The 16,093-nt window shown below is 47.2% G+C and overlaps 1 protein-coding gene across 4 annotated transcripts in view; it reads right to left on the bottom strand.

Annotated features, from left to right (window-relative positions):
• Positions 1-5,452: 5,452 nt before the first annotated feature.
• The window catches only part of ELFN2 (extracellular leucine rich repeat and fibronectin type III domain containing 2), a 139,444-nt gene continuing 128,803 nt past the window's right edge, over positions 5,453-16,093 (bottom strand). For all 4 annotated transcript variants that reach the window (XM_082241415.1, XM_082241414.1, XM_082241416.1 and 1 more), the window contains one exon: positions 5,453-10,238. In XM_082241415.1, the coding sequence (XP_082097541.1) occupies positions 7,222-9,630 (2,409 nt within the window). In that variant the 5' untranslated portion in view covers positions 9,631-10,238 and the 3' untranslated portion in view covers positions 5,453-7,221. The remainder of the gene's footprint in view (positions 10,239-16,093) is intronic.

The following is a 16,093-nucleotide window of genomic DNA, read 5'->3' as shown; positions in this document are numbered from 1 at the left end:
AAGATTTTCATTTTTTTCGGGGGTGGGAGTTAATCCAATACAAGCTTGGGGGAGCTCATCCACATGTCTCTGCCCTGATCCAGTAAAATAGCCCAAATGACCACAGTGATCCATTGTGGCCTTGCAAGTTCTAATTATCACTGTTTCTGCATTATTTATCCTCCATTTCTCAGGTGTCCCTCGCTGTCCCCCCAACTTCTGTGTTTCTCTGTCAACCCCAAATCTTTCTATAGTGTTGGCTTCCCAGAGGCTGAGTGAAACTGGTATTTCTTCATATCTGACCTTCCCCAAAACTTGTGCGACAACTTTTCATGCATAAGGTAGGGCAAAACTATCTCAAGTTTCATCCTGTGTTTGTATTTGGCCTGGCAGGAGAGGAGCTGGAACAAAGTAGTTTGATGAAAAGACAAAGAACTTCTGTGCAATCCTCAGGGAAGCTTAGGATGAAAATCAAAGCTTCAAGCTAGCCCAGGGTCACTTGTCTACAGCAGATTCTTAAACAGGCACGTTCACGATACAAGATCTCCAGTCTCCTAACAGGCTGGTATACTGGATGGTAACCATTACATTTAAATAAGGCTGTGCTTTTGACTTTTCTTTTTTGCAACTTTTCCAAGTGACCCCATCCACCTGTCTTGAGTATCCTCAACAAGCTTTTTCCAATCCCTGTACTGGGCAGCTCAGAGTGCTGATAGCCAGAAAAAGGCACCTTATGCTGGTTTTGTGGAGCAGCAGTACTAACAGTCCCAAAGAAGATATTTCCTCCTCTTGTTAGTCCAAGTTTCTGCCTCTTGATTCCTGTCCCACAATCTTGGCTTTCTTATGCCTCTTTTCCAGTTCTATTGCCATGATCTTCTGTCACCACCCCTCTCACTCTCCCTCACCACATATCCAACCAACTGAGCTATCCAGGTTCACATCACCCTCCTTTTGGAGGTCCCTTTTCCTATTACCTCTCCCCACCCTCATCTGGCCTCCAAGAGCCTCTAGTTAAGTATTGGGGCTGATTAGCATTGCAAACACATCAACACCACCTCAGCCAAGATTCCTTGACATAAATTTCCATTTGTCGTTCATGAATATTTCAAGCCCACCTCAGGAGAAATTATCTGGCACAGGAGGCAAGATAGCAAAGAATGAAGTCGGGGTGGCACTGCAGTATTTGCAGATGCCTGTAGCATCTTCCAATGAGATCAAAATCACAGCACAGTGTCTTTTTCACAGGTTGTAGGTGCTGTACAAAAGCCCACTTTGCCCTTGTACTCCTGATCCTCCTAGGAGATTTCTCCTGAGTCATTTCTAGAGGGTGTGCGATACACTCCAGATTCTTATCTTTTTCTTCCAACTCAGTCACAGGAGGATGGGCTGTACGCACCACCCCTCCCATGCGAAACAGGTGTCCTTCCTTCCGAAGTGCCACTTTGGGAAGAATCTGGTCCACTGTCAGTTTTAGGTTCTTCTCTACCACTGAAGTAACCGGAGTCCCTTTCAGAGGGGAGTACGAATCCAACTTTGGCCTTCTCTTCCTCCCAGCAGCCTAAGCAAGGTCTCCATCACTTGGTGGCTGTCCAAGCCCAGCAAAGAAAACAAAGCAAGAATTTTCTAGGCTAAAAGTGTCCGGTTTCTTCTTGAATGCACCCCAGGTATTTCAGGACTCCAAGGCAAGAATGATCAGCTCACTCTGGGGAGGCTCCTTTAGTGCATTTCTCCACCACAAAGAGGTGGAGATCAAGATCATTATGTGAGCTACACAGTGGCTTCGTTACTCAGTCACCGCTAACAGTTGAGGAAGCTTCATCACCAGAACCTACTGGAGTCAAGGGGAGACACACACACACACACACCCTCCCACTGCTTTGGACGAGGCCTGCAAATTCCCAATTAAGGTGCCCTTAAAGCTAAAGGTTCTGGTTCTGCGCTGGGATGACCCTAGCAACAGATGTTTGGCCAAGGATTGGGATTTCCCTTGACCTGGCAGCCCTCACTTCTCAAGCGTTTCTAGGAAATCAAGACTCATGAGGGTAAATGACTACCACAGGATGAGCCAGTGTTGAAGATTTGGTGCCATCATATTGGCCTCAGAAAGTCATTGAGGCCAAAGCCAGATGCTTGCAAAGGGGCAGTCTGCCTGTAGGGGTGGACTGCATTGGAAGTTGGGGTTGCTGGTGGCACCTGGTTTGGGTCATCTTTGGAAACCACTCCCTCCCAAAGTTGTCAAATCACAATGGCGGTCAAGGGCATATGGGGAATTTGGAGGCAAAGTGGGAGGAAGGAGCAAAGGAGCATGGTTAGGTTTAGTCTCGACAAACCAGCACATACACAAAAGATGTTTTTGCTCAGAAAAATACAGTTAAAATCATCATGCAAATATAACGCTTAAATCTCCTCTTTTTGGACTGTGTGCATGTACTCTGTGGTTGTTCAGAGTCTCATCTAGCAGCAGGGAAAGGGTTGGTCAGAGAGTTAGAGCAAGCCTTCCTCTCCCTTTGCCACCCCTCTCCACTCCTAGCCTGTTGGAACAGTTCTGTCCTCCATCAGCTCTGGAAGATCCTGGGCTTGCTATGTACCCACCACCACCTATGATCTAATCTTTTTTCCTTTTCCCTTTTCAGAGAGATGGAGGAAATTGAGATCAATGGCAACACACAGCACACAGCCTCTTACATATGATTTCATCGCAACCTGCTCCACAATAAGAGATTATGGGATGGGGAGGCTGGGGTGAAGCAGAGGAAGTGGGAAACAGGGTTTGTTTGCACCTTCCTTCCACCCTCACTGCCTTTTACCCTGATTCCGAGTCAGAAGGCAAGTTATCTCATTTCCCTAGGGTTGTGAAAATCTATCTGGGGTGGCTTTGGTGTACCTTTTAATAGTGACGTAATATGGGAGAATTTTGGCTGGTGCAGTTTCTGCCACCACTGCAGCATGAGTGTGGGAGAAACTGCCAAATTTCTCCCATCTCCACACATATTAAATGGCACAGGTATCCTGTCCTAGATGGATTTGGGTGATCCTATGACACCAGAATGATCCAGCAACACTTCCCCGTATATGATGGTTGATGGCTCTACCTGGCCGAATATTCCAGTTCCTCAACAAGTCCAGCATACACAACCATCACCACTTTTGAATCAGGCTGAAACATCTCCTCTCCTGCCAACAAACTCACACCTCCCTCATTGTTTCAAGCACCATAAGGGTGTGCTATCCAGGATGCCCCCTACACCCTTTACTCAGACCGAGTGCTTTAGGGGAGTCAAAAACTGTATTTGGTCCTGCTGTTAATATCTGCCTAGGATCAAAGCACTGCAAAACTTCCCACAACACAGGAAACATGCCAGCATGCAAAAGGGATTCTGCAAGAAGTCGGGGGTTTCATTCATGAATCCACTGGGACTCAGCAGGAATGCACTTTGCCCCCCTCCCACCAGAACCCCCACTGGATGTTATGCCCATCTCCCTCAGTAATATTCAAACAATTGTCATTCTTTTCCTTAGGCTTTCTTCAGGATTCTCTCACTGGGGAAGATACTCACAGTGAGCGTGCCCCCAATATTTCTCCTGAGGGCTCCTGGCCAGATCTTGTATTTCAGACTTGTCCCCTGGAATTTTAAGAAGGATCTACTCCTCAGATAGGGATCAACCTCCATATCCTCTCTGGGAGTGAGACAGATTGTCTCCAAATCCCAAACAAGTGTTTACTCCTGGGATTTGTCTTGGAATTCCTCCCTGTTATCACCCAAAAGCATGCATCTCTTAGGGTGATGGAGGAGAAGCTCTGTTGGATCAATCAGCAAAGATCTCATCTCTATTCAGTTCCTACCAAGAATGTATCTCCAGGATCTCAGCCCCCTCCACTTGTTTCCATGGTAAACAAATCCCTGAGATTTAACACGCCAATCACTGGATGGCACTACCAGCCCAGACTGCTTTTGCTATCCACACTATTGCTCAGGTAAGAGAAGGGTCCTCCTACGATTGCCGTGTGAAGCACAGCATGTATCAGAGGTGGAGGCGAGGTAAGAATTCTCCCCACAGCAACCCAGTAAGCACTGACCATTCAACTACAACTGCCACAAGAACCCTAACCACAGAGCCCACTTACCCAGCCACTTCAAAATACACTTGGCTGCTTGCCTCTTAGTTTGCTAGATCAGACATTTTTTAAATTCAGCTTTACATTGTTACTCCTGCTGCTGTTGGCTGCAGGCAGACAATCGGGAAGAAGAAATACTGCAAGATGCAGAGAGATTAGCCCTGGCTCTGCAAGGCCAAGCTTACCTTGAGTGTCTACATCTGGGGTCCCTGTTGGGAGAAGTGACACTTCTTTTCTTGCATTGGAGAAAGGACTCTAGTTTGGTGCTTGGGAACTAGAATCCAGGACTCCTTTGGGCCAGCTCTACTAATGGAACAACACTGCCAAGAGAAGATCTTGGGAAGAGGCATTTGCCCCAGTGATGGCTCCTGAAACAAATCCTTGCTCCATCACTGAAAAGGAATAGCTGTGAGATTCCCTGGCTGAAGTAACTTGTGCTTTGTTGGTGTGTTTTGATGCAGGCAGGTAGTGGGGGGCTATAAGCTATGGAGCTTTGCTGCAAGGTAGAGATGTGAGGAAACTTCATGGTGGTGAGCAGAGGGAAGGTACGCCTTATCAAGTGGTGTAATAAGACATAGCAAGGCAGGGAGGGCAAGAGGGAGTGGAAACGTTCCGGAAGGCAGAGACGCTTTATGCGTGGCACTAGAACTGATAAAACATCCCCTATCACCACCTCTATAGAACACAGCCTTCATAGAGTGGCTCTGCTATTTAGATTTAGCAAATTACCTATAACGTCACACTCTGCAGGGGTGCTACCGAGGTATCTCATGCTTGCTTCCTATTCTATACCAGCTCTCCTTGATTAAACAATCCCTTGTCTCCATGGCAGCTTGAGGCCACATCGGAGCTGCTGAATAACTCCAAGCAGTGCACTCAGCCTGTGCCTCTTTGCGTCCATTGACCATTGCCTTCTCTGCTGTTCCCATTGGCCACTGGCACTCTTTCCCAGGGGAAAAAGGAAGTATGGTGGTCAGGAGTAGGACAGCTGCATCTGCAAGGAAGCAATGGGATCTAAGTAGCAATCTCTGATATCAGGGTATTATCTTCATTCAAGGGTATAATTCCTTCAAGAGTGGCTCCCCACCCTGCCCCCACCACAGTCTATAAGTTTATGAAAATTTTGTTGCTGGGCTTAATTTTTTGTCATCTTACTTCACACTGCTATAGCCTAAATACTAATTCAATAAAATATATTCTGTTCTATACAATGGGCATGAAGAACGGGTGATGGCAGCATGGTGGCAGGTCAGTGGTTGAGACTGGCCTGCCCACCAGTTTAGCTGATGGATGCCTATGCTTTCCTATTCTGATCTGACCCTTTATACACCTTGAATAAGCACCTTGCCTTGTTCCGTCGTAACAGCTTCCTACGCTGCAAGGACAGCCAATGTGGTGGCCTCCAGAACTGCAGTTGAACTGCAACTCCCATCTGCCCCAGCCAGGATGTGCAATGTCCAGGCATGGTGGGAGCTGTGGTCCCAACATCTGGAGGGCACTATGCTAGCTACCGCTGCAGTGTAGTGTGTATATCCAGCCATCAGTGTGTTAGATTGATTCCCTTCCTCTATCCCACCTTAAGGTCAAGTTCTGGCAGTGAGGTGTAATGGAAGCCTATTTGAGATTCGCCTTGCCCACCAAGGACCTCATAGCTGATCACAGGCATTCTTTCAGTGTAAGGAGCAGTGGATGAGAGCGCATCTGTCGGTCTGTCATGAGACTCTGCTCCAAAGGATGCCCAACGTATTCTGGGATGGAGTTGTGTGCTGTTCCCTAAGCCAAGCATATCCGGGGTCAGGGTTCCTTGAGATCATAGAGGGGTTGCAGATGCTGCCCTCCTTCCCTTGGCAATTCTCTTTCCTTGTGTCAGGCAGCACAATCACCCTCTCCTCTTGGAAGACAACTGAACAGCCCACCGAGGTGCAGGGAGGCACCTTGTGAGCTAATGCTCTTTCTTCCTAACAAATGAGGAAAGGTAGGGAGGAGACCCTACTACTGATGCTCCGTCTCCCAGCCCCTTCCAGAGTGGAGGAAGCCAAGCCATCTTGTGGCAGCCTACACCACACAAGGTTCATGGGCAGGTGAGGACATGTCAAGAAAGCCTCCCTTTTTGCTCTTTGCTCCTGTCCTTGTGCAGATAAGGATATATGGAGGAGGTGGGAGCAGGGCAGCAGTCTGAGAAAACCTCTCTGAGCACAGAGAGGACATTCATATTACACCATGTCTTCACCTGGACTCTGAGGCCCTTGAAACAATGGGGATCACTTTTCGACAAGCTGTGCCAACACAGCTGAGGTTAACGTTAAGTGACCCAACCACATTAGCAGAGGTTGCCCACCTGGGGGGTCATTCCCATAAGACTGGCACTTGTCTCTCTGCAGGCTGCTAATCTCACATCCGGCACTCACACAACTGGCCCTCGTCCGCATGGCTGGGTTGCTGAAATGTTTCCCCGGCTATGGGAGATCCACTCACAGGAAAGTGCCCCCCCATGCACTAGGGCAGCCTTTGCCAAGCTGGTGCTCTCCAGATGTTTTGGGCTGCAATTCCCATCAGCCTTTGGCACCACAGCCATGCCGGCTGGGTCTGGTAAGAGACGTAGTGCAAAGCCTATGAGGGGCACCAGGTTGGGGAGGCTGCTCTAAGGCAACCTTTTCAGAGCCCCTTTAAGTATAGGGAAGGGAAGGATGAGGAGGCATCGCCCCTTCCCTGACCCCCCTTTTGTCTGGGGAATGAGCAAAATCCTCTCTTTCTGGAACAAAATAGCAAACTGGAACAGAAAATCACGTGGGCTGTCTTAGCCTATGCCTGATTAGCATCCTTCCTTTGCCACTTCTGCTACATACCAGCCCAGTATCTCCCTTAACAGTCACCCCCTTCTCTTTACCTCAGTACAAAAGCAAGTATCTCCTCCCCACCAATCCAAAGGAGTTAACAGTGGTCCCCATAACACAGTAGAGACAATTCATTTTACACGGGCCTTTTTTCCTGTTCATTTTTGTAAACTTTTAAGAAATGGTTTTCAGTTTCTTTTATCGGGGTTTTGTTTTGTTTTTGTTTTTCACAGTCAGGTGGGTTAATTTGTGTATGTGTGTGTGTTGATTTTCTTTCTTTTAATGAGAGAGTCACAACTTCTGCTGAGCAGAGACACCTTTCCAGTAATCCAAGATGTCGTGCAGGTCTTCGTCCTTGGCAAACTGGACCTTCTTCCGCAGGGCGTGGCCGGCCGCCATGTAAACCTCCTCCCGGTGGTGCTTCTTGTAAGGCCGGAAACGCTCCCAGATCTTATGGGTGCTCTCTGAGGAGTACTCTGGGCTGGAGGAATAGCCCGAGAAGTAATGTCTAGGCGAGAGCTGAGAATATGTGGAGTCCCGCTTGGACCGGGAGAGCGGCTTAAGGAAGGACACCCTCTGACTTAAGGTATCGCCGCTCTCCTCATAGTAGAGAGCTGGGAAGGAATGCCGGTGTTCACTGCAGTGGTAGGATGGTTTCACCTCCAGGTGGTGGATGGCACCTGGGGACACGAGGGGAAGACGATCCAAGGGGCTGTTGAGTGGGCTTCCTTTCTCAATGTACTTGGAGTCTGCCTTACTCAAAGGTGGGTGGTCAGGTACATCAAGGCTGAAGACCTTGGCACTCTTGATGGAGCCGCTGGAGGAGACGCTGCAGGTTTTCCTGGTCACCGCAGCATCTGCACTGAGCTGACGCTGCAGGGGATGGTGGGAGCTCTCCTTGTAGGGTGGTGAGAGGAAGCTTGGCCTCTCCAGCCCAACAGAGGAACCGGCTGGTATGGACTGGCATTCAAAAGCCATGTCAGAGTCAACACCACCCCCTCCCCCCAAGAAAGAGGCTGTGTCCAGCTTGAGGGCATCAATGCAATTGTTGATTATCTGGTTCACCTTGTCCACTTCCTTGGCAATTGTTGAGATTTCGGCGGCTGAACCTTGCCCATTGTCCAGTTCATGCAGGTCATCATCCCGCTGTGACCTGTCCAGCCCATCCCCACCACCTGTCCGAACCTCAATGTAATTGCCCTTGGTGGTGACCTTGGGGGTATCCATGCCAGCCTCCATGGATTTGGATGAGGGCATCTTCTCCCCAATCATGGATGGAAGAGAGGACATCCGTGAGACAGGGATGACAGGCGGCTCCCCCAACTTCTGTGACGGATGTACAATTGAGCTGGTATCAATATCTGAGCCATAACGCATCTCCAAAATTGTTTTCTTGACGTTGAGGGACTTTTGCTTCTCCTCTTGCATCCTACGCTTCCTCAGGCAATAATAAACGATGCCAAGGATAATAACCATCCCAAAAAGACAACCTAAGATAGTCATGATGTAATGGGTAGTGGTGGATGTGTTGGCCATGGGTTCCTCTCTCCCTTTGCTCCTGGTGGCAAAGGAGAGGCAGGTGTGGTTATAGCGCTTGGAGTTGCGTATGGAAGCCACACAAAAGGTATAGTCTGTGTGAGCCTTCAGGTGGGTGAGAGTGACAACTTCCTTCTTCTTCTTCAGGGTCATTACATCAGAGATGTAGCTGTTATTGTACTGGACCAGCACGTACATCTTGCTGAAGGGGAATGGGATGGTCACCACCAAGGCAGCTGAGGTGATAGTCACCTGCTGGAGCTTGATGCTGGGGATGTAGGAGGAATCCGTGGTGGAAGACGCTGGAGGCTCTACTGAGAGGAAGTCTGGGCTGATGCCTGAGTTCTCAGCATTGTCCTCCTCCCTCTGAGAATCTGGGATGTATGGCGTGGGGTTGATCCTGGAGATCAAGGGGTAATTGCCATCCCCACACATTGACTTGAAGATGGTGATGGCATTGCGGCTGTGGTGTGGCCGAGGCATGAGAAGTGGGTAGCCGGCAAACTCCCGGGGAGTCTCACACTGCAGGCGGTCATAGTTTTTGGTAACATTGTTGAAGGCCACCAGCCACATGAGGAAGCCATAGAGGTTGCAGTCGCAGTTGAAGGGGTTCCCAGCCAGTTCGCAAACCATCAGGTTGCTGAGGCTGGTGAAGGTGCTTCCCTCCAGGCGGCTGAGGCGATTGGAGGACAGGTCGATGCTGATGAGGCTGGGGCATTCGTTGAAGGCCGTGGGGGTGACCACCTCAATCAGGTTGTGCTGCACAAAGAGGAACTGGAGGCGGCCCATGCCGCGCAGCATGCTCTCCGTCAGGTTGGTGAGCTTGTTGTAGCCCAGCTGAAGCACCTGCAGGTTGGACTGCCCCATGAAGGCTCCATCCTCGATGTAGGAGATCTCGTTCTTCGTCAGGTTGAGGTCCGTCAAGTTACCAAAGCGGTTGAGGGAGGAGTAGAGCACCACTTTGAGCTTGTTCTCATTCAGCCGCAGGTCGTGCACAGTGCTGTTGATGTGCTGGGGAATGGTCTCGTACGGAGGCTGGTTCTGGCTGCAGATAGCGAGCCAGACATAACCTTTGTCTCCTTCGATCAGCCAGCAGTCGCTCCAGACACTGCTGGGGGCAAAAATGCAGAGCAGGGTAGCCACCCAGAATCCCAGACGGAGCATGTTGGGCTACAGTGCCCCCTTTAGGCTAAAAGAGGCAAACCCAGCAACAACAAGAACAACAACAACAACAGAATTGAAAAGGAGGCTTCAAGAGGGCGACTTGACACCCTCGGAGCTTAGCAATCAAAGGACATGAGCACCCCAGTTCTGTTGGACGCCACCATTGTCATATGTGCCCAGTTTCACACACAGTGACAACACTGACTAGCTGTGGTCGTCAATCAGAGTGAAAGTTGTACTTGGAGGGGAAAGATAGCTATCTCTCTCTCTCTATTTGTGCTTCTTCTCAAAGCCAAACAGAAATGAAACGTTCAGCAACAAATCTTCTTTGTGTGACTCCTCCACAGCCTCCCCTGAACAACACCATGATGCAATTGGTGGGAGAACAAGGCAGCGCCGCCTTGGTGTCGCTGACACTCCTTGGGTGCAGCTTCTGCCTCCGCCTCCTCTTGTGGGTCCCCTCCGAGATGCTTCAGAACTTCAGATCAAACGTGTTGAAAACAAACAAACAAAAAATGTAGGGAGAGGAGGAGAACGTAGGGAGGAGGGAGAAGGGGATGGAGGCAAAAAGGGAGGGAGGGAGAGAAGGATCCATCTGTCGCTGAAATCTGGAAAGGAAACACACAAGAGACAAGAAGAGGCATCAATTAGGGGGGCTTTGAAATATGAAAAAAGACAGCTAGGTTTGTTAGTTTCACAGGGATGGGGAGAAGCCGAGCGCAGAGCAATGAGGATGGAAGGAAGGGGGGGCGTATGTGCTGGATTAGCATCGCTTTCTATGTCGATAAGCTTTGGCGAAGGGAGCCCTTGTAACATAATCTTGTATATCAGTGATAGCCAGAAGGGTACTTGGGTTCTGTTATGTAACAAAAATCAGAGCCTTGTGAGGAGGGGGAGCGGAGAAAGTGGAAGATGGGAACAACGAAGTGGAGGGGGGAGGATGTACAGCTGTGTTTCGTTCAGCTTAACATACCCCTCCCTTCAATGGGGATTTTCAGCTGTCCCTGTAAAAACAATTTCTCTCTCTCTGTTGTGTGCACACATACGCGCACACACTCAAGATAAATAAATAAGGGTCCTAACTAAATGCTTTTCTCTTCCTTGATGCAAAAAAGATAAATAATTCATTTGTTGTATAACTGCTCTTGTTCCGAAAATAATTCTCTCGCCTTAGCAGAGATTTTTTTTTTGAGGGGGGGTAATATAGTCTGGGTGAGTGCAGGGGGGGAGCACCTTTAATTGGCGGAGAAAACTGTACAGCTGTGATGGTCACAGCTGGGCTCGATGCATGCTGAGGAATAGGGAGATGTGTCAACAGCACACATAGCTAGCAGTCCTTAGGAGGTCGACTCTCCCCTTTGGAATCAAGATGTTGTGGTGATTAACGGGTTTCTTCTTTACACATCTGAGTTTACTGAAGTGCTTCCACATCCCTTAGCCCCAGAGCGGTGTGTATTTTTTGCTATTTGGTGAATGGTCGGGCCTTGGCAGTGTGGAATTTGTAGCGGGGTGCAGTACGGCAAGCTGAGAATCTCAACAGTGTCCCCCTTTCAAAATGCCAAGTTTCTGGTCCTCAACAATACAGTGGTACCTGAGGTTAAGAACTTAATTCGTTCTGGAGGTCTGTTCTTAACCTGAAACTGTTCTTAACCTGAGGTACCACTTTAAGCTAATGGGGCCTCCCGCTGCTGCCAGGCCACCGCCGCGAGATTTCTGTTCTCATCCTGAAGCAAAGTTCTTAACCCGAGGTACTATTTCTGGGTTAGCGGAGTCTGTAACCTGAAGCTTCTGTTACCCGAGGTACCGCTGTAGGCTTGAAATTGCAAAAGCGATGGCTGGTGAGACCTAAGAAGCAGGAGAATTCCCAGTGGTCAGAGAGCGTGTGAAGCTTCAGTGACCTGAATAGCCCTTGCTGCTTTGCCATTCCCAGCAGAAATGTGCCACCTTGCATAATTGGACCAGACAGCAGAATTCAGCTTCTCAAAGTTCAGAATTTAAGTTACGTTAGTACAGCTCCTTTATTTCTTTCTTCTGGTTCCACTGACATTGGAGGCAAGATTCCTATTGACATTTAAACATAGGAAGGGTCATTCTGGGTCAATTTAAAGGTCTAACTAGTTCAGGGAGAACCAACATGGCACCTTCCAACTCCCATCATCCCTGCCCATCAGCCATGCTGACTGCGGCTGATGGGAGCTGAAGTCCACCAAAAGCTGCTGTTGGCTGCCCAATCTAGTTTAGCTTCTTGTTTCTTGTTTATCACACTGGCTAACCAGCTGCTTCCAGGAAGTCCAGTAGTAAGTTGTGAAGGCCATGCTTATCCACAAGCAACTGGCATTCATTTTCACACTGCATCTGAACTTTGAAGTTTCATTTAGCCATCTTAGCTAACAGTCATTAATATAATTCTCCCCCTCCTCCTCCAATAATCTATCTAACCCCCTTTTACAACCCTTGAACCCAACAGCTATATCCATTTCTTGTGGCACTGAGTTCCAAAAACTAATTGAACATTATCCAAAGAATTTCTTTGCTCTGTGACCGACCTACACCTATGGCCAGTCAATTTCATGAACTGAACCCACATTATACAGAGTTATGAAAGGAGTACTTTTCTTTGCTTTCTTCTGACTGTGCATCAACTTACAGATTTCTGTTATAGTCACATTTTTATTTGGACACTTTGATCTGGCAACCATGATCTTGCTAAATAGCTAATCTTCCCTTTCCCTAATTTATACATTTAACAGAAAAACCCGATATCTCTGCCAAAAGGCTGTGAGGGATAAAGTCCTGATTGATGATTTTCACAGCACAGTTGTATCTGTGTCTATTCTGAAGCAAGTCTCGCACAGTTCAATGGGGCTCATTCCCAGGTAAGTGGGTATATAGCATTGCAGCCTTAGACTTCAGTGCTGGTAAACAAATATCATTATCAATTGCAGATTGGTGGAGCTTTTCTTGCTTCAAATTCAGTCACGCGTCAAGTTCATATCATACTTTTTTCCCCCTCCCCACTTCTCAACAAAACAACTGAGGACAGTTGCTGTGGAATCTTGTACCATATGGAAATTAAAACTACAGGAAAAGGGAAGACCTGACAGAAAAGAAAGAAAAGGTGTTCAAGGAGCATGTTAGCATGTATTTTGCTGAGACTTAACAGGCATCTTCAATCTATTCACTCTTGTCTTAACGTTTCAGACTTCCAGATTTTACATTAACAATGAAAGTGACAAGTCAAAAGTAGGCTATTCAGGTATACAAGTTGTGTTTGAATGTCTCAGTGTTCCTAGAGTATACCTGAGTCACATAATGTTACCTGCTTGTGGGGTGTATTATTGACTCCCAGATAGGAAATGATTACGTAATGTTACTAGGGTGTCCTGAAGCCCAGAGAGATTTAAAACTCAGTTCACACATTGCAGTTTTGAGAAACAAAATAGTGACTTGCCACCTGCCTACTTTGCTCTGTGATTGGATTACCCAAAGCCCAGAGATGAGGCAGGAGACTCCAGGGAGATGGCAGAATAAATCCCTGCTCTCCACCAGAGGCTCCTATGCCAGGAGAAACCCAACAGCTGGTCCTGTCACCACCTCTGTGGCTCGTAGCAGTTATTCTGACCTCTCCTTCTGACTGAGGACTCCATCATTCATCCCCCAGCTCATGAGCGATACATAACTAGTATTGAGACAAATATTATCTCAGCTTGGCCTCAAGGCATACATTTTCGATTGGGGTAGAGGAAAGGGAAATCGGGGAAATTAAATATGATATTTTTGCAAGTTTAGCTATGCTGTGTTTTAATATCCTCAGCAATGACCGACTGAAACAACAGCATGTGGGTTTGTGCATCCCATCAGAGAGAGAGGCATCCAAGATCAAGGCGTCTGTAGGAGTAAGTCGGAACCCAGAGAAGCAACGGGAATGCTCCCCTGGGCTTCCACACTCCATCCCCACCCCACTTGCCACCACCGCCACTGCTGCTGCTGTGGTGAACAGCTTTCTGCAGACTGAAAACTTGCTTGCATAAGCAGCAACGTGTCAGCAGCAAAATCCACAGCACTAAGGATGCCCAAGGGAGAGCTCAAGTGTACTCCCCAAAGTGCCTGTACTAGATCTGTGCATTGATTGGGTGTGTGGAACCACATGATCCAAGCTGCTGGCATCTAGCCTGCAGACCTTCTAGGAAGCAACTTGAATGCTCCCTGGAGATAGCATTATCTCCAAAACATGAAATAGGCTCAAAGCATTCCAGAGAGGCTGCAATAAACAAACAACTAAATAAAAACCTCACTGGAAGAAAGATCAAATTGGAAATAGAAAAAGTGAGTAATTTTGGTTCAGCTAACTTACTGACAGTGCTCCATAAAGTATCACCTAAATCTGTGATAGGTTTGTGCAAATTATTTATAAAATGTTTTACATCCCTCACTGTGTCCCATATTTCAAAGTGTGATGTTCTCAGAAGTCCTTGTTTAAGGAGTTTCATTTGAAAACTGAAGGTGGAGATGGGCACAGGAAGAAGTGTGATGTCTGTGCAACGAGAGAATCCCAGAATGCCCACTCATATAATAATCACAAAAATAATAACTTGCAATATCTGTTATATTTTCAGTGCACCCCTGACTGAAAAGCAATACCCCTACTGGTCAGAGGGAGGTATTGCTTACCTAAACTAGCAGTGTGGGAGGGTGCTAAAAAGGAAGAAAACCATTCTTTTTTTCTCCTTAATTGATCAAGGCTGCAATCCCAAGCATGTTTAGGATTAAGACAGCAGGATTTACATCTGCGTAAGCATGCATTTGAATTGCAGCCTGTATGACCCTATCACCTCAAGCCTTCAAATGAGTGTGTTCTTCATTATTTGTGTAGCTTCTTCCCCTTGACCTTAGTGCCTTGGGTGACCCTACTGGGACTACGAAACTCCCGATGGCTTCGCTCCCAAGGATCATAGGAATACGCAATACCAATGACAATGATCCAGCGAGTGAGAGTGTGAAATACCTATTAGGTTTAAGTCTTTCCTCTTTCTTGAAAGTATGTTATATTGTTGCTGAATTGCTTTGTTTGTTTTAATAATATTATTAGGGTGGTCTTGTGTCCTACTTAGTCAAGAACAGTCCCTTATATGAAGGACAGTTCTCTGCGTGAAGGAGTCCTCTGTTTTAAGGGTCGTCCAATATGTCTGTTTTAAAAATAAAAGAAATGTAAGAAGGGAGATCAGAGGTCTTGCAGTTGCCCATCAACAAAGTTAGCAGATGGAGCAGGCTCACGGGTCACCTGCTCAGTCTTTCCCACTACATTCAAATGGGGGAAGACTCTCCAGGCAAATTATAGTAATATTTTCCAAAAGCTACATTTAGACTATGGTAATCATTTTGACATTTTCATCTATACATATACATTAGCGCATGCAACTTTTTACACAAATCTCTGTCCGCTTTTTAAGTGATGCAGAAGCAGCTATCCTTAATATTATTCTGGTCTGCTTGTTATTTATTGTTACCATTGTTTTATACCAATTTTATTATTTATTTCTATTGCTGCCTTTTCTGGTGCTTTATGATGACTCTGTTTTCCATCAAATGTTGTGGCATTACATATTATATTTATGCAGGGATTTTTTTTTTCCAGCCAGAACTCACCAGAACTTAGTTCCAGCACCTCTCAGGTGGGAGCCATTGCCATTACAAGAGAACAAGGGATGCATTCATGGTGAGTTCCAGCACCTCTTTTTCTACAAAACAGCACTGCATTTATGTCATGGGAATGAGTACAGTATGTGAGAGCTTAGTCATAAAAGGCCACCTAAGTATACCTTGGGACGTGGGTGATGCTGTGGGTTAAACCACAGAGCCTAGGACTTGCTGATCAGAAGGTTGGAGGTTTGAATCTTCGCGACGGGGTGAGCTCCTGTTGCTCGGTTCCTCTCCTGCCAACCTAGCAGTTCGAAAGCACATCAAAAGTGCAAGTAGATAAATAGGTACCACTCCGGCGGGAAGTTAAACTGCATTTCTGTGCACTGCCCTGGTTTGCCAGAAGTGGCTTAGTCATGCTGGCCACATGACCCGGAAGCTGTACACCAGCTCCCTCAGCCAATAAAGCGAGATGAGCGCCGCAACCCCAGAGTCGGCCATGACTGGACCTAATGGTCAGGGGTCCCTTTACCTTTAAGTATACTTTAAACAAACATACAAACAAAGGTGAGGTCTCATTATATTCTCAGGTGACTCCTTTCTCTATTTTAGCTTTCAAGAAGGACCTAAGGTCACATCCATAGGTCTTCTCCCCAAGAATCCCAGGAAATGTAATTTAAGAGTGTTGGACAAGGTAGGTCTGTGAGGAGTAAACTAATGTTCCTGATTTTTTTTGGGGGGGAGCCATGTGTTTTAAATGTATGGTGTGTGGATAATGTTTAAGGCTATCACTAAATTGCTCTAGCAAAAACAACACAATTTCCAA

The sequence above is a fragment of the Podarcis vaucheri genome, assembly GCF_965113315.1.
Source record: "Podarcis vaucheri genome assembly, chromosome: 10".
NCBI classification, from domain to species: domain Eukaryota; kingdom Metazoa; phylum Chordata; class Lepidosauria; order Squamata; family Lacertidae; genus Podarcis; species Podarcis vaucheri.
The sequence above is the reverse complement of the archived record's forward strand: the minus strand, read 5'-3'. Positions and strand labels throughout refer to the sequence as shown.